Source organism: Diospyros lotus, chromosome 14 (assembly GCF_014633365.1).
Source record: "Diospyros lotus cultivar Yz01 chromosome 14, ASM1463336v1, whole genome shotgun sequence".
Lineage (NCBI taxonomy): Eukaryota > Viridiplantae > Streptophyta > Magnoliopsida > Ericales > Ebenaceae > Diospyros > Diospyros lotus.
Window position 1 is genome coordinate 7,228,896 of NC_068351.1, and position 23,558 is coordinate 7,252,453.

General features: G+C 37.5%; 1 protein-coding gene across 17 annotated transcripts; it reads right to left on the reverse strand.

Moving 5' to 3' along the window:
* Positions 1 to 1,184: 1,184 nt before the first annotated feature.
* Positions 1,185 to 23,117, reverse strand: LOC127790056 (presenilin-like protein At1g08700). Of its 17 annotated transcripts, none has more exons than XR_008020719.1 (6): positions 21,903 to 23,117; positions 11,653 to 11,748; positions 5,857 to 5,986; positions 3,291 to 3,441; positions 1,869 to 2,218; positions 1,185 to 1,250 (listed from the first exon to the last, which is right to left on the reverse strand). XR_008020719.1 is itself a non-coding variant. In XM_052319324.1 (5 exons), the coding sequence occupies exons 1-4, from the start codon at positions 23,011 to 23,013 to the stop codon at positions 3,648 to 3,650; spliced, it is 1,365 nt and encodes a 454-aa protein (XP_052175284.1). In that variant the 5' UTR covers positions 23,014 to 23,117; the 3' UTR covers positions 3,294 to 3,441; positions 3,606 to 3,647. The 17 variants fall into 17 exon arrangements, 8 of the variants coding, with proteins under 8 accessions (XP_052175279.1, XP_052175284.1, XP_052175280.1 ...); XR_008020718.1 differs by lacking the exon at positions 1,185 to 1,250 and adding an exon at positions 1,294 to 1,724; XR_008020717.1 differs by lacking the exon at positions 1,185 to 1,250 and having other exon boundaries at positions 1,746 to 2,218.
* Positions 23,118 to 23,558: the final 441 nt, after the last annotated feature.

The window sequence follows — 23,558 nt, forward strand, 5'->3', positions numbered from 1 at the left end:
ATCCTTTATAACTAACAGATTTTATGAGTTCGTGTTGTGTAAATTGCTATTTACAATATAAAAATAAGTTTGTGTATAAGGACGAGACTTTTTCAACCTTGCGAAACAAAAGTTTTTTTTTTAAGACAATTCATATATAAATATATACATATATATATTTGCATAAAATACACTAACTATCCTTGGGAATTTACATAATTAATATAAAGACCTTCTCTTTAGTTTAAGAAACTACAAAGAGCTTCTGCTAAAACTTATGCTGGTTGATATATAATGACAATTATTTTTTGTAAAATGCAAAAATGCCCCTTCTTATTTTCACTCTTTCTCTTTGGCAAAGGCAACGTATTGTTTGAAAAACCTAAACACTGACTCTCTCCTTCTCTCTTTTACTCTCTCCCACTCTTTTTCTTTATCTCTCTACAAGAACCCAACCATCATTGGGACCATGTCAAGAATGGCTAAGTTCAACCAAGCCAGGGATGGCTAGATTGAATCCAACTGTTGCCGTAAAGAGAAGCTGTTGTAATTTCTCAAATTAAAAATAATCATATCAAACATAGGGATGGTTAATACATTTCCTATTGCTTCGTGCTAGCAAATTCTAAAATGATGCATCTTAAGCTATCATTTGTATTTAAATTCCATCGACACGAGCGAGCAGAAAGTGGATGTGTGAGTCCCACCTCCTCGCCAAATGAGCCCATATTCTCTTTTAATTTATCCGCATCAGACAAATGTTATATTGTTTGATGCTGACAACATAACAAAATCATCCAATACAATATTCATGAATCGACCATAAAAATGAATCGACCACAAAAAAACCCTAGTAAGGTAGATCAATCTCTCATTCTATAGCCCATGATTTTCTTCCATTTCTTCTTTTTTATTTTTTAAAAAAAAAGGGAAAGAAAAAAGTCAGCGCATGTGTTGGCATTGTAATTGCAAGCATTTCATTTTGCACTTTCCTTTCTGGCCAAGTTAGTTGGCCATGTATTGGCAGGACAGGCCAGGCTTTCTAATAAATTAGCTCACAAGAATGGATTTTTGGGACTAGCACTCTTGGCAAATATATCAAGCAAATTCAACTTCAGAGTAGGCGATAATGAATTAAGACGAGATTTATAATAGTAGTTCCAATTGTACTAAAAGGGTACCAATTGCAACTCTGGCAAGAGCACCGCCACTTCAGCCACGTGTACAAAAGTCCACCTCTTTCAAGGTATGTACTCGGTGAGTTTACCTACCTGCCTTCATCAACACCAACGTAAGTAATAACGAACATAAGTATTGTGGCTCAATAAAACTGGATTGCAGTCAATAATAAGCATAGCAAATGTGAAGGACCCGAGCATTGGGAGATGAACCAAGGGAATTATAATCCCAACCACGGATCAAGCTAATTAACACTACAAAAGTGAGGGTTATGAGATCTGAAAAAGGAGAAAAACAAGAATATATTCAATGCAATTATGACACCGCCTCATCTTGCCATGTTGGTAGTCCCATGCCCATTCATGACTCGATCAACTCCACGCAGACAATTGTCATGAACCATAAGCTCAAAAGGCACTCAAGACACTACAGAAGTTGTACACCCACCGGGTTCCTTAGTAGTGCCGTGTTCGTTTTCATGTCAATCTCTACTATATACCGGACATATATTCACCATTTCTCATGCCCATTGGTCGACAATTAGGCAGCATGAAGCGTCCTGTTTCCTGTATGTTACATAGTAAAAGATAATAAAGAGAATTTTGGAAAACATGAGGACCAAGAATCAACAACACATAGGAAACATTATAAGAGCAAAGAATATATGGTTGACACAACACAAAATCTATCCATATAACATAAAGTTTCACCTCTTGAAGCACTGCTACAACAAGCTCAGGAGGATGAAAACTCATTTCAATAAATGTTTTGTTAGGAAGAAATCATCCAAACCCTGCAGCAAATATGGACCTTTTCCCCATTCCACACACACACAGAACTTCTAACATGATAGCTGCATTTCATATTCTTATTTGTCCGATCAGATGTCTTCCATTTCTGATAGAATTGTAGATATGCTCCAACAACCTTTGCCTCTCCACATAAGTTAAAACACAGTCTCTAAGAGACTTGGTCTTCACCACAACTCTTCTGCCCTGACTATCCCTTGCAAATCAAAGTGAGAGTTGCCAGAGAATGCCCTTCTCCATCCAAGCACCATCTACAAGAGCAATAGGTTAGGAAAACCAGATCATATGGAAATCTGAGGATTCTTGGTGCATGAAGATTGCAATACAAATTGGGATAATTATTCCAAGAGAATTCAACCTTTTAGCTTCTGAAATCTCCCTCTGATGATAGCAAGTCTCTTTTTATGATACAGGAAGCAACTAAGAAGATATAGTGTTGTGTTTAACACTCACTACCATGTCTTCGCACAAGTTAACATGCCATGGCATTCTAACAATTTCTTTGGAGTTCAGCACATTTTAGACACATGGAACAACGTTTCTTTTCAGACAAATTGAAACTTGAGCACGTATGTACTCTCACCTTACATCACATGAAACATATAGGTTTACAGAAAATAAACTTCAGATTCAATGGAAACATAAAAATAATGTGGATTATAACTGCTATCTCCTCCAATTGAAAACTTCTTAATCTTAAAAAAAAAAAAAAAAAAACCCTCAAATTTCTTAGTTCTTTATGAATAGAACTTTCTAAAATCAAACTAAGATATTTTGTTCAGACTTCTTCTCAAAACTTAACATGGAGAAAATGATTTTTATTATTTTGATAAAAAGAAAATACAAGCATATGTTAAAAATCAGAAAATCATATTATATCAAATTATTTGTAATAGAAACATATATATCTAAACAAGTCATTGTTATATCCCTGCCATGACAAGCCCGTGATTTTCTGTAAAACTTACTGTGTATGCATGTGCCATACCTATAACCCTGTTTGTCTGCGCTCCTTAGAGAGTCAATAAACTGTCACTACATCTATCTAAATTGCCCATTTTCTAGGTAGAGATGAGTGGCAAGATAAAATTCATGTAGCTGACCCATCTAGTGAGATCAAGGCTTGATATATTGTTGTTGTTTATGCTAGGCTTCTTAACAGTCTTCTCCAAGAAACACATTTCAATGACGTACCACATCTATCTAAATTCCTACTTGGCTGAAACTAACTGCCTTACATCCATAGGAAACAGTAATATGAGTTAAGAAACTCCCATATACTTAGAGCATTTCCAGCTTGACACACCCAGCTCAAGTTCTTACCTTCTGTAGAGCCAGGCAGCCACTTCCCTGGATACTCCTCGTCCTCATGACTCCTAAACTGAGCTAATAGAGATCACATTTGATATGGACTGGAAAAAGTTGGTAAAGAACCAAGTGTCCAGTAGAATAATGTAAAAGGGTGTCCCCTTGCCTGACAAAAATAGATAACTGTGAATTAGGAGAGAGAGAGAGAGAGAGAGAGATAACTGTAGCATATGAAATGTGCAGAAGATACAAGATATTCCATGTAAAAAATAAAAATGTTTGTGCAATAGCTAGGAGCAGATTTGTGAGTTGTAGAAGGGGGACAAGAACCTGAAGAACATACTATATCAGCATAAAGTTGTCATAATCCACCTATACTCCAATGTGCTTCACTATAATCCTGCAGTGGTCACTGCAAGATACTGAGAGTTCAAAGCTAATATATATGAATTCCCTGTCTAGACATGTCAATATTCTATGGTTTGACAGCAATACAAAAGAAGGAAATCCTTAAACTTAAAGCAATTAATTCTACCAGGCCTCAGATAGCATTGCAATAACCAGATTCGTTAACAAACATGTTGCTAGATCGAACATTGCTTTAGAAATTGTTAGCTTTATGTAATCTAATGGCACCTCACGCCCAAGAGGGGTAAATTGGGTGTTTATAATTTCAAAAATTTGTGGAGGTTTTCAAGAGAAATATCAAATCAGTGAATCAACAAGATGTCATGAACCTAGGGTTCATGACAAGTTTAAAAGGTAATTGGAAGGAATTGGGGGAGTTATATCGGAAAAAATGAGGAGGAAATTAGGGAAGAACAGAACAGAGAGGGAGATTAGGGAGAACCGAGAGAAAGAGAGGGAAATTGAGAGAATTCAAGGGAAATGATAGAATTCATTTAACAATTCAAAACCAACATTCTCCAAGTACTATAGCCTATTTATAGGCTGTCCAGGCAATGTAACAACTGAAAAGTACAAGAAGTAAGCAGCAACGTCCATCAAGAAGAAAATACATGTATTAGATTATTCCTAATATATCCTTGGGGTGTGACACAAGAGAATATAAAACAAGGTGAGCAAAAGATACCAAAGATTTAGAGTGGTTCAACTCAACTCAACCTACTCCACTACTCTAACTCTTTACTAGAGATTTCAAAATCCACTATAACATCATACTTTACCAAGTAAGCCCTCTAGCAAAACTGCTAAGAAATTACAACCTCCTACTTATACCCAAGTAAGCTCTCTAACACAACCGCTAAGAATTACAATACAATTACAAAGAGAATAATTTGAGAGTTGACACTCTTAGTTACAAAGATCTCTCTACAATATGAAACAAGACTTTAACAAGATATTACAAAAGATAAATAACCTTGGTTGAGAGAAAAATTGAAAGTATAAGCACTAATGAGAAGAACATATCACTTGTAAGCTTCTATTACTTCATTAACCTCTCCAAGTGCATCATTGGACTGGTATTTATAGGCTTTTTTCTATGCAATGAATTTGATTGCCATTGGAGACATTTAATGCCTGCAAAACTTAGCCGTTAAACATATCAGTGAAGAAATAGTCAAAAGTTTACCAAACCAGTCGAAAGTTTTTTTCAAAAAATATAAAGCACACTCATGGCTTTGGGCAAATAGTTGACTTTTTTAAAAAACGGTAGACTGTTTTAACAACAGGTCAACATTATATAGTGAATATCAATAGGTTTTGAACTTATGTGAAAAGAACAATGACTTGAAATTTGCCATGTCGATAGTTCAAGAGAACAATCAACTGTTTTTGCTAAAAGGCCAAAAACGGTTGACTCTTTTGGAAAAATGGTTTGACAATTTTAGCCTTGATTTCATCATCCCAGAACAAAGGCACGAAATGACCAATAGTTTCACTAACATGATCGACAGTTTTGCCTTTAAAGAGAGTGTCCATGATTTGCAAAGTATTTTGACACTCTTAACTCATTTGATTTCTAAATTCTAAATAAATACAAAAGATTGATTTCAAAATAAATACGAAAGATTTTGCATACATTAAAGGCATATTTATCCTTTGGCATTGATTGGATTGATCATTTTCAATTTCCAAAGATAAAATATAATCCATTTTCAAATGCTAAATATATAAAGTTTTTCATCATCAAAAGCAAAACAACAAAGTTTGCCTATCTTAGAAAATGTAAATCAAGGAGACCATAAATTAATTGATATGGTGGAGACCCTATTAGAGGTCATGATCCGATGCAAAGGCAAGTGCTCATCCAACCAAGGTGCAGGTCTGGACTCAGGGAATACTCTTCACACAGAAAAAACAGGGAGGAGGCTGCTTTTCTACTATCACACTAGAACCTAGAACAAAGTGAGTATCCCTTTTTTTATCTTTTTTTATGAAAGCAAGGTCAATCTGGGGAAAGCCCAAACTTTAATTTTAATTTTCTGTTACACTATCTAATAATTAATATTGTAACTAACTACAGCATGATAACTCTTGTGTAACCAGGAATTTTCTCGAAATTATGGTTAATCAGCATTGAAAGTAAAAAGACTTTCAAATAGGGACAAAAAATCACCTCCATAAGTTAAATCCCATTTTGATGTCAGAATGTGCTTGTGGTCCAGCAAGTTGGCTAAATATGTTGCCGCATAGCATGTTTAGATATTTGAGAAGCAACTGTCCACAACAACCTCCATTGCTATTATCTGATTGGGCAGGATACCACTGATTTTATTTAACAATATGATTCTCCATCATATAAAACATTAGAAAGAATGAAGAGAAATTAACATATGGGGCCTGGGGGAAAGTTAGAATCTCATAATCACAATCATTGTTGCAGACATACCATGATTGCATCAAAATCCGTGACGAGGAATCACCAGAACTTTGAGTGTATCCTTGCTGTGCTTTAACTTTTTCTTTTTACTTAGGATATTCAAGAAGACACAATAACATCCAAGCACAGAACCCATACACGTCTCAATCACAAGGCATAATACAATGAACAAGCCTATCATTGTGCAAATAAATCTTCACATGGACCAATAAACCAGGCACATGACCAAAGACATAAGAACATATAAAAATACCAATAAAATAAACAAGTCCAAAAGATTAGGATCCAAAATCATAAGGAACAAGAAGGGATGCTTATCAAGATCTATAAACAAAACTAGTATTTTTTAACTTTTGCATCTTTATGTCTCACCAATTCTCAAGTTTGGTAGAACCTACATAATTTGGATAAAAAAATATAATTAGAAAACACCAACATGGTAACCCCCCCAGGAAGAGCATAAAGAGAGAATCACAGGGCCTGTCATATTTACAAGCATATAAAAACCGCCCAATAACAACACAGAAGAAGATAAATAAAACAAGGAATCCTCCCTCAACTACGAAACTAAATAAACGAGAAAGTTTCCCTTCAGCCAATGAATAAAATGCTCTACACCAGTAATACTCTACTATTGATCTCACCCCATAAGCTCCAAAATCACACAAAAGGGAATGAGAAGCCAAGCCCTCATCTAATTTTGACTCAGAATCTGAGACCAACACAAATGAGATTTTGGCACTAAAATTAGTATCACCTGCCAGACAAAAACAGACACAAAATATCCCTGGACACTGGACAATGAATAACCTAATAGTAACTGGCTCACCAGTCACCACTGCCTTTACTTATGAAAAGTCAATCAAGCACAATCTGCCTCCTGCAATGGAACAAAGGAAGATGGTCCATACCACAGACACATTCAGGACAAGCCCTTCTTCCCCAATTACATTCAAGGCAAAACTCTCCACCTAGATACAGGGGACCAGGTACAACAGATGAAAAAAGAATGCTCAATTGCCAATTAGTTAGAAACCTTCTTGTACTCCTATGATCCAAAATAGGGGATGATCTTTGAGCATGCTAAAAAATGGTGCCATAGAGTGAACAACCCAACCTTGGAGATGAGACTCAAATAGCGAGTACCAAGCTAGTATCAATGACACTGATAAATAAGGAGAGCACTCTCCCCACACAGGGACTATCTTTCAGCCTAGCTTACACAAAAAAGTAACGAAAACATCTGAGAAGGATTATGACTGCACTATTTATCTAAACAAAACCTAATTCTAGAGCAACAACCTATCTGGAAGAGAATGAAACTAAAATGGTCATCAAAGGCCCTCATAACACCCTGTACCATATGGGAATAGCAATATAGCCAGGAGACCATCCAACTTGTTCATTTCAATTCCCACCAGTAACCTGTTCCAAAGACCATTCCTCTTGCAAAAAACACATCCAAGCCTTTTACCTAGAAGGATTGTATCAAAAAGACCAAGTTTTACAACTCTCAAACTTGCTCTCTCACTCGCACAAAGAAAAGCACAATTCGTTTAGAGTTGCATCTTATAGAAAGATCTTATTTGATTTCCAAATTGCTAGATAAAGTAGTTCACCTTGAAGGAGTAAATTCTTTTATAGAGATAAGTGTTGGTCCAATTGCGGTGCATGAGCCCGCCAACAAGATAATTCAATAATTACTTCCATCATCTATAGATTTACCCATATTGGCAGCACCAAGAAGTCACCTTCTCCATTAATTCCAAAAAAGCAGGATCATAGCCTAACATGGTAACTAGTTCAATGTTTGCAAAGTTTTGAACTTGAAAGCATAGACACTCCATTTAGTCTCCATGTCTAACTCATAGACACTGGCCTGGACAAAGGCCAGATATGTGTTACACAACACTTGGCATGTCCTTTTCTTTTTCAAACTTTTTGGTTGTCAGACACAAGGACAAGTCATGGACACACGTCTAGCACACAGGCCTGTCATATGCACAACTAGGGGAGACTATAACTTTTGAAACTTATTTGGGGCATAGGTTCAATTGCTAGAAAAGCCTTGGGGTATGACAACAACAACATATCAAGCCTTTATCCCACCATGTGGGGTAGAAAAGCCTAGGGATAAAAGAGAAAAAAATAATATATATATATATATCCTGAATTAAGCATAATTTTTCTCACTCAAACACTCAATCTGAAAATTCATAATTGAAGAGGCAGACCACAACTTCTTCCTTCTTCCCTGATGCTCCTTGTCAGCCCAATGACTCCAGCTCCACTTTAGTGAAGCCTCCTACTTTCTCCTTTTTATTCCTAGCTTTTAAGTTAACCACCCACAGGACCCCACTGAAACGCATCATTAATTGGCCACGAAGGTAACTCTTCTTCTTTCCTCTCTCTTTTTCATTTCTCTCCTCCCTGTCCCTCCTCTCCCTACACCCTCTCCTCCTATCTTCATCAGATTACACTTCTCTGCTATTTGTAAGCCACCAAGCCCATTGACAACAGTTTAGAACCCAGTGATACTACCACTAATGTCACGAACCTAGGGTTCGTGATAGGTTAAAAGAGGAATTGGAAGGAATTGAGGGAGGGAATTAAGGGAGAACAGTATAGATAAGAAGATTTAGGGGGAAACAAGAGAAAGAGAGGGAAATTGGAGGGAGATTGAGAGAGAATTCTAGAGAGAAAAATGAGAATATTCATTCAATCAATTTAGGCATTAGGGGCGGAGCTAGGATTTTTTATTTGGGGGGGCTTCAAATTTTTTTTCCAACCGTAAATTTCACCAATAAGAGAAAAACAAAAAGATAAAAAATGAGAGTTTAATGAATTTTATAAGCATATTGAATATAATTCCATTAACTTAAAAGGAGAGCTTTACATGCATATTGAATATAATTCATTAACTTAAAAGGAGAAAGAAAAAAACAACAAAAATACCAAAAATGTGCAACACAAATACCTTATAAAACTACTTAAAGTCGCAACCTGTGATTCCCTAAAAGATCAAATTTGCCAATGAATATCTCTGTATCAATACCAAGAGCAATCTCCCTCTCAATGTAGATAATCATGGCATTTGCTAGAAATTCATTCTCCATTTTATTGCGAAGTGATGTTTTGATTAGTTTCATCCCTAAAAAAGCTCGTTCTATTGTTGCTGTAGAAATTGAAAGAGTTAACACTAGACGAATCAACCTATCAATCAAGAAATAATGAAGTGACTTCTTCGTTTCAACCAACATTTGACATAATTGAGAAAGAGAATTAAGATTCTGAAATTGCGGATTTCGAATTACATCAAACTTGTAGTGATCCAACTGTCTCCTCAAATCTGTTATCTCTTCTTTATTAAAATCCAAAGGATAAAATTCATCAGCTAGACTACAAATAGCATTTATAGAGAATAATTTGAAACCATCTGTAGGATTTAAAGCCTCGCATAGCTTAAGAAGTTCTATTGTTTTCTCTGTAAATCTATTACTCAACTCCATCAACTGAAAATCTATTACAACATTGAATATTTGAAAGTGATAGTAGTCTTCCACTGTAATATTATTTTTCTGTTGACAAGAACGTCTTGTACCATCCATATAACGATCAGTTAATTCGGGCACATCAACATCATTACTTCTACAAAATTCAACCACATACCACATAAAACTTTCCCACTAATCATCACGCATCTCTTGAAGAAGAAGCTTTGTACTTGAGACAAAATGCATTGCATTCAAAATGTCTTGATCTTTCATTTGCAATGCTTGACACAAAATATCAGATTTTTCTAAATACAAACTCAAATGTTTTCATAATTTTCAAAGCACCTTTAGCCTTTCCACGCATACTATTGTTCGACCCCTCATCAATAAGATTTTCAAGAAGTGTACAAGTAGAACCAAACATCTCAATAAATCTTTTAACAGAGGCAAAATGTGAACTCCAACGAGTAGCTCCAGTTCACTGCAAAGTACAAACCTGATTAGCCCCAGTACCAGTTGGAACTTCTCCTGCTGCTATCAAATTATCAATTTCATGAATTGACTTTAATTGAGAATGACGCTTAGCAGAAGCACTAACAAAATTAATAATAGAACTTAATGATTGAAAAAATAGCCACACATCATGTACATCCTTAGCTACTACAACTAAAACTAACTATAGTCGATGAGCAAAACAATGAATGTAATAAGCAAATGGACATTCTCTAAGAAATAATGCTTGCGGTCCGTTCCAATCCCCTCGCATGTTGCTAGCACCATCATGCCCCTGACCTCGTAAATTTGTAACCAAGAGATTGTATTGGCTTAATACAGTACATATCTCTTTTTTCAAAGTCAAAGCATTTGTATCTTTAACACTCACAACCTCAAAAACTGCTCTCTAACAAATCCATCACCATCAACATATCTCAAAATAATAGCCATTTGTTCTTTATGTGATTTATCAACAAGAATGCAAAATTTAGCATCTCCAATTTCTTCAAGAATTTTATGTTGCACACAATCAACAATAATTTTCAATATCTCTTTCTGAATACCCGGTGATGTGTACTTGGCATTTTTAACTGCATTTTCTAGAACAACATCATCAATTTATTTGTTTGCTCTTCCGTGCAATTTGATTAATTCAATAAAATTTCCATGGTTAGTAGACTCGGTAGACTCATCATAACCTCTAAATGTACAACCTTGCAATGCTAACCACTTCACACTCTCTATGGAGGTCTTTACAAGCAAACAGCTCTGTTTCTTTTCTTTTTCAGTCTGTTGATGTATCCTTCTCTCAATATATTGATTTGGATTTATCAAGTTTTCTCATATTTCCATAGCAATGTAATGTAGTAAATTACCATCTCCTTCATGTTTTTTCAACAGACAATCTTTACAATTGACTCTCTTCCAATTTTTTAACCCCTTAACTGTAAATGTTTCAAGATGTATTACTTTCAAATAGATAACATGAAAAACAAAATGCACTTTCTTTCTCCACAGAAAACTCAAGCCATGGATGTTTTGTGAACCAAGTGGATTGAAATTGACGATTTTGAGCCCCAAATTTTACATAAGGATACTCGTAAATAGGTTGACACGGTCCCATATCGATATATGCTCTTCGAACCTCATCTTGTTTTTCTAATGGATATTGGGATATTGGGATTCGCTTTCCAGGATCACGTTCATAATATGAGGCCTTACTTTCAAATGGTTCAATAGTACATTCATTTATAAGCTTGGATCTTTTAGTTTTGGATGGTGATATAGAACTTGAACATGGAGCATTGCAGGGACCATTTGGAATACTTGATGATTGATCACCAGTTTTCTTAGTGAAGTATTCAAAGATATTTCATTTCTGCATTTTAATAGACCTATATATCACACAATTAACGTATTACAGTTAATAAAATCCTAGACGAGGCAATTCAAATATTCAATCACAATTAACAATCCCAGTCAAGACAATTCAATTTATTCAAATATTCAATCACAATTAATAATCTTAGCCAAGATAACTCACAGTGTTGTATAAGTTTTGAAATTTCAAAAAACAACCTATACCAGCCACAACCAACATCACCAGCGCCCACCGGTCGGAGATTCCCACGATCAAAGCCTACCATTAGAAACGCCAAGCCAAGGGGGTTAATACACAAAAATGGGACAGATTTAATGGCTGGATTTCAATAGATTTTATTTTTAATTTTCAACCAGAATTGAAAAAAACACTAGGAGTTACCATCGGCCACCATAGACGGTGGTTTCTAGCGATCAGAGGTAACCACTCGGCACTCTTATACTCATTGACCAACATACCCAAAAATCGGTAAGATCTAACGGTCGAATCTCTATAGATCTAAGCTTGAAGTTTCGGTCAAACTCAACCCACGTGTATATACGTATATATATCATGGATCTATGCTGAAAATAAAACAAATAAAACTAAAAGACTTACCTTCTTGTAGATCAGGGCTGCTTTCACGGTGAAAATACGGTCAGATTCAAGATCAAACGGTTAGATTTCAATTTACAGAAGATTGGAAGAGAATGAACTAGAAAAAGAGAGACAGAGGCTACAGCAAGAAAAAGACAAGAAGAGTGGGGCAGCCTGGAGGGTTGCTGGGAGCCCTAGTCATGTTTTTATAACATGGGCTTGGGCCTTTTAAAATAAGCCCAAGTTGTTTAAAAGAAAAGGGTGGGCAATAGATTTAGCCCATTTGGGGTTGGGGTTGGGGTGGTGGGGCTTAGAAAAAAATTCAATATTTTTTTAAACTAAAAAGTCTATTTTTTAAAAAAATTGGGGAGGACTTCAGCCCCCCTTGCCCATGGGCTGGATCTGCCACTGTTAGGCATAATCTTCCATCCTCGGTTGTAGCTTATACATAGCCTAACAGCCTCCCACTTGCACCCATGTGCAATGTAACAAACAATCTAACTGTTTATTAGCTAAAGGCAAAGTCCTATAACAAAAAATACAAAAAGAAAATGTAAATTTCTACTATTATATTTACTAATCTATCCTTGGGCAATCCCTAGGGTCGTGACAATTCCCCCCACCTTGAGAGAGTTCTTGTCCCCAAAAACTTGCAGCAAATAGCTATTCCTTCATCCAACTCCCACCTTCTCTATCTGATTTTTCTTTCTTTCTCCTTCTAGGCCTCTTCTTCTTCCTCGTTCTTAAGTGTCCCAAGATCAATCCTAGTCGTAATTTGGCCTAGAAATTCAATAGGAGCAACCCAATAGAGTTCAAGTTCAATACCAACACCAGTTGTTCCTGAACCTCCATGGTGCACCACAATTGCACATTGAAAGAATAACCAGCCATGAGGGCAATTATCCACCAAGTATATAAAGTCTTTTGGTTTTGCTAAGTTCCCTAGGCCACCCCAACCTTCACTAATGATGCCCCTTTGATAAGTTATTTCGAGAGCTTTGGCAATTGTTTGGGTTATTTTGTCAAGTTCCAGAATAGGAAGGCTGCCAAAGCCAATAGAGATAGGCTTTCTACCACCTTTAATCCATTTCACAAGTGAGTCTAGCAGCACATAATTTGAGGTAAGGTATAGGAAACAAAACCCAACCACATTAATATTGCGTCCCCAATCTTCTACACTAGTTGTCCAATCCATAGTTATCAAAGGCGCGCCTAGGCGCAAGGCGCCTTAAGGCGCCAGTTTGGCGCCTCGCCTGGCCGAGGTGAGGCGATTTTGGCAAGGCTCTCGCCTTGCGCGCCTAGGCGATGGGGTGTGAGGCTCGCCTAGGCACACCTAATGAAATTAGGTCTTTTAATTAATTAAAACCTGGCAGCCCAATCGCTCCTCACTCCTCCCGACTCCAACGTCCAGCCGCACCCACATCCTTTCCAGCTCGCCCGATCTTCCTCTTCCTCTCCCTCTCCTCTCCAGCCCCAGCCGCGCCCGCCTCCTCTCTTCCTCTCCTCTCCATCTCGTCCGATCTTTCTCTTCCTCTCCTCTCCTCTCCAGCCGCGCCCGCATCCTATATTCCTCTCCAGCTCGGCCCGATCTTCTTCTTCCTCTCCTCTCCAACCGCGACCCCCTCATCTCTTCCTCTCCTCTCCAACTCGACCCCATCTTCCTCTTCCTTTCCTCTCTAGACGCACCTGCCTCCTCTCTTCCTCTCCTCTCCAGCCACGCTCGCCTCTTCTCCTCCTCTCCTCTCTAGCTGCGCCCTTTTCCTCTATTCTCCTCTGCTCACGCTCTTCTCCTCTCTTCCTCTCCTCTCTTCTCCTCTGCTCTTCAAGTTCAAGCTGTTAAGCAACCCGCTGCCCATCGAAAGTAGCTGTCAATCTCGATTCCATTCCAGCCTCCCATCTTCTTGGTTCCAGCCTGCTCTTGTGAGTTCTTTACTTGTTTTTTATTTGATTATTTCTTGCATACTTGATTAATTTCTCTTGCTGGTTGTTGCTCTCTCTTTATAGTTTATACGGTTGTTGTTTTCGTGTTGCTGCTCTCTCTCCTTGATGATGATTTATTAAAACTTTTTTATATTGATCGTGGACTTGTAGTGTTTATGCGTTTGTTTAGAACTTTGCATTATGATTGATACTTGTGTGAGTTTGAGACTTTAAGTTTGAACTTTGATGATATTTCTAGTTTAGAATTTACATGATGAATGAATCAATTTTGATGTTGTTAGTTTAGAATTTGAAGATGAATCATGAATGATATGAATGTGTTATTATTGGTAATTTGATAATTGTTTATGATTTTACAATATTTTGAATTTTTTTTCTAAGAGGTCCGCCTCGCTTCGCAAAGGCGCGCCTTGCCTCGTGCGCCTCGCGCCTCAAGCTCCAGGACCCTTTGCGCCTCTCGCCTTTCAGAACTATGGTCCAATCAAGATTGGTCTCTACTTTAAGAACACAATCAACCATTGGTTCATCCCACCCTACAGGAGATAGCAACTTGGATTTTCTAGTAAGAGCAAAAACCAACACAATAGCGATAGTTTTGTTTTCTTCGGCAAAACCTTTGACTCCTTCAACTATATCCCTTAGCTTTCCTCTAGCTAGTGTTGTCTTCACCTTCTCGTTGCATATTTTAACCCAAGTCAAATCCATATTTTATTCCAAATTTGATTGTTCCTCAGATTTCAATAAGTCCAAAATCTGAGGAAGGGCTCCAACACCATCATCCGCACCGATGGTTGGTCTTTTAGTCGGATTTTCCTGATCCCATGTTGTTCCATTAGCATCTCTATCTCTTTGTTTCTTCTTCAATGCTTCCAACGTTAAATCATGGAGCCTGGCACTATCAATAGCATGCTGGAGAGTCTTGGGCTAAAGCATTGTCACCATTGGCCTCAACTCTTCGTTTAAGCCAATTATGAAGCTTGAAACGAAATAGGCCTCTGTCAAATAGGGGTTATGATTGAGCATCAAGGCCATCAACTCTTCAAACCTCAATTAGTACTCCATCACTGACTCTACCTGCCTGATTTTGTTGAACTTTTCCATCACATTAGACAAGTCCCGATCTCCAAACCTCTCCTTAGGCTACCCCATTTTAAGGGACTCCTCTTGGTTAGAACTTCCGCGATAATCATCAAAGAATTCTGCGGGAAAGCTGTAATAATACTTCTTAGTTAGTATCATCGCAAACTCCAACAATTGCTCATGTAACATATAGCCGAATTCCTTGCTTGTATCATGTACCACACTTCTTGTTTCCTTGTTTAATTGGCTGATCCCCTTCTCCCACTTCTTTTCCCATGCCTGAGGCTTCTGGCCAAACTCCTCATGTTTCCTATTGTTTCTAGCTAAAAATGCAGCCTTCTTTTGCTGCCTTTGAAACTCCATTTGTCTCTTGCATGAACTGCTTCCCGTGGTCGACTTCTCACCAACAGAACACTGCAAAGACCAAGGAGCACGAGTTATGTACATTCTAAATCCCACACTTCCCTTCTGTAACCGCCTCACAACAGTCACCTCTGAAATTGATCCAATAAGTGGCAAATTACAGCCATTATTTTGCTTAAAAGTCAAGTCTATTGTAGGAGCGGAAGAAGTCGCACAATTACAGCAACTTGATCGGCCTTCTAGAGTCCCCTAGATCGCCATCAAAAGTGAAAATTGATTGCTACAGTGGTCACATTCACAACCAAGATCGCCGTAGTCAAAGAATTGATCCCGATCTCCTGCTACTCCCAGTTTTTCGTAATCGCCTTCAATTTCCGACAGTCAAGATCCGTGCGTCAAAATCAATTGGCCAAGTCGTCTTCCAATTCCAAGCTTCGAATATCAGCCGACCTCATCTCCTTGTGCGCCATACTCAATTTCTCCTTATGCGTTGGAATCAATTCTAAGATTCAATTGGGGATCTCGTGGTTGTTTCTTTGTCTTGAATGCCCAATTCATCGGAATAATCGTAATTGTGCCAGAAGAAGAAATCAAAGGCTAAGGTTCTGCTTCAGGAGTCACCTCTGCCTTGTCTTCTCGTTTGTGCACTCTGATTATTGCCTAAACCTCCTTTCGCTGGAAATCATTGCAACCGGTCGCTATGGATCAGCAATCTCTGGATCAGATCGTGATCACTGGTTGCGCTTGCCTATCAACACCGAGGCCAAGTGAAGTTGTCAGAACTCTATGAGTTGGGTGGAATCTCTTGAATCACTGCTCAATTGGTTCTGCATCGAGTCGTCGGACTCCGCCAATCCTAACCCGTTGCTGGGATCGCAAGAGCTAACTGTTACTATTTGTGGAATTACTGCCAAGGAGTGTTGGCTTGGCGACGCCTTCGTGAGTTGCCTCATTTGACTCGTTATGTTCCAAGATTGGCTTGCTCTGTTTCGATAGTGGATCCAGAATTCACGCCTTCATGATTGCTTTGCTTCGAATCTGGATCTTGCTCATGCCAAAATTCCCCATTGGAATCACCATCTCTATCAAATTCGTCGGAGTCCACGAATCTCTGCTCAATCAATTCCGATGAGAGTCATTGGGATTAACTACCAAAATTACATGAACCACAGCCGAAGAAGGACTGCTTTGATACCAATTGTCACGAACCTAGGGTTCATGATAGGTTAAAAGAGGAATTGGAAGGAATTGAGGGAGGGAATTAAGGGAGAATAGTATAGAGAAGAAGATTTAGGGGGAAATGAGAGAAAGAGAGGGAAATTGGAGGGAGATTGAGAGAGAATTCTAGAGAGAAAATGAGAATATTCATTCAATCAATTTAGGCATAATCTTCCATCCTCAGTTGTGGCTTATATATAGCCTAACAACCTCCCACTTGCACCCATGTGCACTCTAACAAACAGTCCAATTGCCTATTAGCTAAAGACAAAGTCCTATAACAAAAAATACAAAAAGGAAATGTAAACTTCTACCATTATATTTACTAATCTATCCTTGGGCAATCCCTAGGGTCATGACAATTAATTACTACATTTTCAAAACATTTAAGCAACCTTAACCAGTACAATTTAATCTCTATACATAACATGCTTTAATATTTTGTTGACATTAACTAAACTGTCCAATATAAGCTTCTGTTTGCTATTATTTTGTTTTATTTTAGCTTTTTCTTTGAATGCTTTTGAGAATATTGGATGTCGATTGTTGATGGATATTTGCAATATTGCAACGAAACTTTCAAGGATGATCATTTATTTCAGGTTTTTAACTTTGTTTTGTTCAATCAATAACATTTATGTTATTATAATTGTGGACTGAATGGTATCATCATGAATCATGATGAATGAACTAGTAGGATTTTTTTAATATTGTTAGAATTTTTGGTTATTATGTTTATAAAATTGCAGAATAAAAAGTATAAAAAATATAGTTTTTCATCATATCTCCATTGTATGTGGATCCTTACTTCACATCATTTTATCCATGTCTATGCCCATGTTCATATCCATAGGAGTTCTTAGGTTTGAAACCTAGTATAAATCCCAAATTTTAATTTCGGGCAATGCTCCATACCAATCTTAGAAAAATAGGGTGCAAGGTCCAAACAGTACTTCAGACATGCATGTCCCCTCATGTGTATCTTCCCATAACCAAACAAAAAGATGGTGGGATCCGTGGGATGTTTGCATCTAATTTGCGAAAGGGAACTTCTATAACATTGATAAATCAAAATGATAGTGATCCAATAAATGGAGAGTGGGTGCATCTAAAGCTTCATTTAACAATTCCCTGATGAAACATTGAGACCACATCCATGTGGCAAGAATGCATGCAACCTAGAAACTTCTGTTCAATACAATTTGAAGAACTAAGTCCTGGAAAGCCATATTGCTTTAAACTACGCAAAGCAATAAAAATACATCAAGGCAACTATTTTGACATGAGTGGTTCAAATTGGTTTTATCTTTTCCAATCATCCTCTCTAGAACTTGTAGAAAACACTTACATGGAGGTGTGCATGCATAAAGGGTTAGAAGTCTTATCTTATGTGAAACTTAAGGATCGAACTTTACCCAATTCTTACCCTCACACCCCATATTAATCTTTCTTCAGGATTATACTAAACAGGTTGCTCCTCCCTCATGCTTGTTTTAAAAAGTTATCCTGGGATCTTCTAGAAGGAAAAGTGCATCCGGAGCTTTATGTGATAGTAACTAGTAAGATTCCATTAAAGCTAAAGCAAAATTTTATAAGACAACTACAGAATCAATCTTATTACATGGCACAAAACATTGGGCAGGAAAGTACAACACCTGCAAAATATGAGTATAACAGTGATGATGATGTTAAGATGGATGTGCGGCCATATAAATTAGAAATAGGGTTATTCATAATAAGGTCGAAGTGGATCCTATTAAATGTGAGATATGATTAAAATAGTTTGATCATGTGAGAAGAAGACCAATGGAGACTCCTATGAGGACAGTGGGTGGAATGGAATAAATATTTAGCAAAAGAAGTAGAGGAAGACTAAGAAAAAGATGGTGGGAGACTTTTAAGTGTGATATGAGTTATAAGTGACTTATAGAAGATAAAGCCATATACAAAAAAGACTAGAGAGGTAGAAATAGAATTCATGTAGCTAGCCCCACATAGTAAGATTAAGTCTTGAAATGTTGTTATATCCTGGGATCTTTTAGCCAAGTGTTCCTCAATGAGAATAGAGGAAACAACTTGCCTGCTTTAGCTGGTGGCTTTTTGTTTTCACATTTCCTAAAACAATATAATTGATGTGTTGTCCCATAGCATTCCTCACATGAAGCACAATGAAATAAAACAAAAACATAATAAGAATTGTTAGTCAAGTTTAAAAAGAGGCAAATACAGATTACAACATGGACACAAAATGAAAATAGAATGCATTGATATAAATTTGAGATCGCCATAGGTTGGCCACCTCATTATAACCTGATTCAAAATATTTCCTTGCAGAAAATGCTAACTTTCAAATATTATAGTAGCAAACATACATAGAAGTAATCAGGAAGATAAAAATATCTTCTCCAGTACTGCAAGAATTTTCCTCCTATACCTCTTCTACAGGCTCTTACTTGCCAACCTAAATATGTCTTCCTTGTCTTCTTTATATTTTTCAATTGGAAATTTTAGGAGGGATTCCCATTAAATAGGAGGTATTAAACATTTGTCCTTTAAGAAACAATACAAATGGCAGAAAGTTTCCATGTTGAATTCGAGTAATTACATTGCTTTACATGGACTAGTAAATTTTTGTTAAAAAAACAAGTCCACCAAAGTCCAAAATTAGGAACTAAGAACTTCAAATTCTAATTATAAATGGGGGAAAAAAGGAAATTAAGGACTTTGAATTATAATTTATAATACCTATTTAACCCAACTAAAATCATATTTTTGAGGCCCAATAATATCACTTCTCCCAACAACAATCACAAGCCTTAATCCCACCAGATGGGGCCAGTCGAAAACATTAATATAATATCCATAACAGTAAATCCTTACAAACATAGTGAACTAACTAGTAGCAAACCAGGCTGAAGAGATGAATGTATACATACATATATATATACACACGCGCAAAAGAAAGATGATTAATACTAACACCCAACTATGTAAGTTCCCAAGAAACCCCATGCTAGGATCAACCCATCTATCATTACTTCTTTAAACTTATTTCCTCGGTAATTTCCTTCTGTAAAACATCTGCAGGCCTTCCCAAATCAACAACTGAACACTTGGAAACTTACTTTACATGGACTGTTGTGTTGACTGTACAATCCTTACTTCCATCAACTAGACATGACATGATGAGATAAAGATACACACGTACCCAAAATGAATTAAAGTGGACACCACAACCGTACACAGAAGAAAAAGAAGCATAAATTGATAGAGAAAATGTCTCTCTCTCTCTATAGAGCTTGCTTACCAACTACATAATTTACTTAGATTAAACAAAAGTATATCCTTCCATGAAAATAATATCATGGATTACAATCTGATAAAGTACAATACACATATGTTGCATCTATGCCTGTGCTATCTGAAATATGGATTATTCTGCTACATGAAATGCAAACAAGTACGCAGTACATCATGTTAGGATAGAAAAATACTTAGGTACATCTAGTGTATGGGTCCACTTGGTGGTTAATATTTTGCCACGTCAACCAACACTTCCAAATTTAGCCAAGCCTTTAATTTTGTGCTTGGCCAAATCTGGAAGTGTTGGATGATGTGGCAAAATCTCAACCACTCAGTGTATGGGTGGGCCCATAGCCCGGGTGTACCTAAATAGTTTCTGTTAGGATAAAGGGTTGACTTGTATCAATTATTGTGTTAGATATATAGATATTATGTAATATAATGTTCTTTCAACGATTAAAATTTGAACAAAGTAACAAATATAGTTTTTTTTTTTTTTTTCAAATTAATCTGTAAAAGCAATATAGATTAAGTAATCCCTTCAATACTTCTAGCATGAAGGTAGGTGTTCCTCCTATTTACAGCCAATTCCAAAGCCAGATAAATAAGTGTAGTATAGGTAGTCGACAACCAACATAAAACTCCTCGAATCAAATATCATCACTTCTAGACAAGAGGGACTAATGTTTGTGATTGTTGTTATTGTTGTAATTTGTAAAAAAGCACATTCCTTCAGCAGAATACCGATTTTTACATTATGCTAGCCAAACTCCACTTTACTAGATTTCATAACTTCATGAGTCACAAGAAAAACCTTTATGGTGTGCATACATTTGTACCATGTTTAGCTGTACATACTAATTTGAAAACCTTTATGTGTTAGCATTTTTTGGTACATAGATCCGAATATAGTAACCAAATTTTGGACACATTTCAAGCATAGTCGCCCAATAGTAAAACTTGCATTTAAGAGGATACAATAAGACAACTCAGATTAATACATATACCAAGGGAAATGCAAATTAGGCGGAGAAACAAGAGAATATCTGCCGTTTGATCTATAAAACTGGTCCTTTACAAGCATCCAATGAGCTGAATCCACCACAGAAATAATTGTAGGCTATGTAACTGCATATCTATCCTTATATCATCCAAAAAATGAACATAATGGCTCTCACATTTGGTTATCAGAATTGCACACAAAAATCAGGTTGTCTTCAATTCTTAGTCAAGACACCTCCATACAACAAATTTCAAGCCTTAATCCCACTATGTGGGGTCAGAGCTCACCAGTCACTTCCATGTTTTGATGAACCATTATGGTGGTCCAAGGGAAAAATTAGAAGGCAAGTATGATATCCTTGATAATCAATTCTGGAAAGAACAAAATAAGTAAACAGGTTGAAAGAACTATGAGAACATGTGTATTTAAATGTACAGTAGAATATAAGTTGTAACTTGTAACTGAATCAGCATATCCCTGTTGAGGATGTGGGAGGAAAGAAGAACACATAAAAAGCACTTTAATATGCACGAAATTAGTTTTAAAGGTAACAGGTTACCAACCTGAGTAGCCGGTAAAAAATACACCTAAATGTGACCCAAACGTCATAAAGCAAAATGTACTGATTCATCTTTGAAGTCACAGTGTTCAACAAAAACAAAGGATCAAAACATCATCAAATTAATGGACGTCCCAACTACAAAAGGTTCCATTAACAACCGAGTCAAGAAGTAAAACATGATCCCCAGAGCAATAGAAATTGGGAGAGCAGGCAGGGCGTGACGGCACACAGCTAACAGAATAAGAGTGCATCCGAGCCCAGATATAATTGCAAGGTAACAAGCATACACAGTCATCAGATCGTACATTGCAGCTCTACCCACAAGCACGCTGTAAAACACAAAGTCCCCTAGACCAAGTTTTATACCTCGACTTGTCGACTCAGAGGTCTCAAAGCCATCCCTCCCTGCAGGTTCTCTCTCATTATCCAAGCCCAACCTTTCAACAAGGGGAAACCTTTCTTCATCAACAACAATTTCAGATTGCACATGCCCATATTGTCTGTTCCTATCTGAAGCAGTATCCACTACTGAGAACTCAGAAGACCCGCTACTTGACGATAGTCTTGCCTGCACATTAGGCACTAATGGCGAGGTCTCAACCTCTTCACTCCCGATTGCAACTTCATGATGTCGAGAATTTTCAATCTCAATGGCAGCACACTCCCGGTTTTCCACTGAACCCTGATTTCGGTTCTGATTGTTCCTGGACAAATCCTGAAGCTCCACTGAATTAGAGTCCGAAACCCCACCAACCAGAAGACCCAAACTAGAGCCCCCGCTCCCTACATTTCTGGAAACCGTAGGCCGAGCCTCGTACACCAGAGCAGGAAGCTCCTCATCCCGACTCGAAGCCAATTCCACCAATATCTTGAGGGGTCCACCAGGTGCCAAAACCGCAACCAAATCATATACAGCCAGCGCCACCAGCAAAACCCAAGTGGTCCACTCAGGCAATTTGGTAAACCAAGCCGCCACAATTATCCCCAAAGCAACCATATACGCCTGTCGCAAGAATATAGGTACGGCACCCGAGAACACAGAGAGCACCCCCACAACCGTAAAATTCAGAAGCAAAACGAAACAAGTAATCGAGTCGATAGGTATGGAGAAATGCTGGATTAGGGAGAGGAAGATCGAGCCGCCCATAGTGCCGAGCACGAAGAAGGCGGAGAAGCGCGTGTAGTTCTTGAGGAAATTGGTGAAGTTGTAGTAGTAGAGGAGGACGAGGAGGAAGGTAACAAGAGCGATGAAGACGACGAAAACTAGGGCATTGAGCAGCGCGCCTTCGAGCTTCTGAGTGGCGGAGTCGGAGGGGCTCTCGAGGTAGACGAGGTTGGCGGCGGTGCGGATCGGCGCCGAGGAGGAGGGAGCGGACAGGGAGTAGACGAGGAGGACGACGAGAAGCATGCAGATGGAGACCGGAGACATCACGCCGATAATCTCGAGTCCGATGGACTCCAGAATGCTGCCTTCCATGGCGGCGGCGGCTGTCTGGAGGCCGGAATTAGGTCTTCCGGCTGAAGATGGAACGGAGGAGAAAAGTGAAAATGGAAGCCGAGTCACAGACGCAATAGAGTCATCTTTGTTTCTCCTTTATAGATCCTTCTGTACTGTAACTGCTAATTTTGACTTTCACCCCATTCTCAATCAAATATTATTATTATTATTAAATATTTTAAAATTATCATTCTTACGTATCTTTTATTTAATTTTAATAAAAAAATAAATTACAAATTAACATTTGACCCTTGCTTAAGTTAAGCTTATTAATATTAATTTTAACGAATCACTTGCTCCTCAATCTATGTCTTAAAAACTTTGAACACTTACATCATAATTACGTGTTATATTTATTTTATTTAGAGCAAAATGAACTGCTAACACGTGACTACCTTTTAATTTTGAAAGCAATTTGGTTTACTTTGAAAATAGTTAAATGGATTATTCTATTTTACGAATTAAAGTCAAATTAACTGTTATACTTTGAATCTACACAACTAAAACAAATCACATGAAATGTT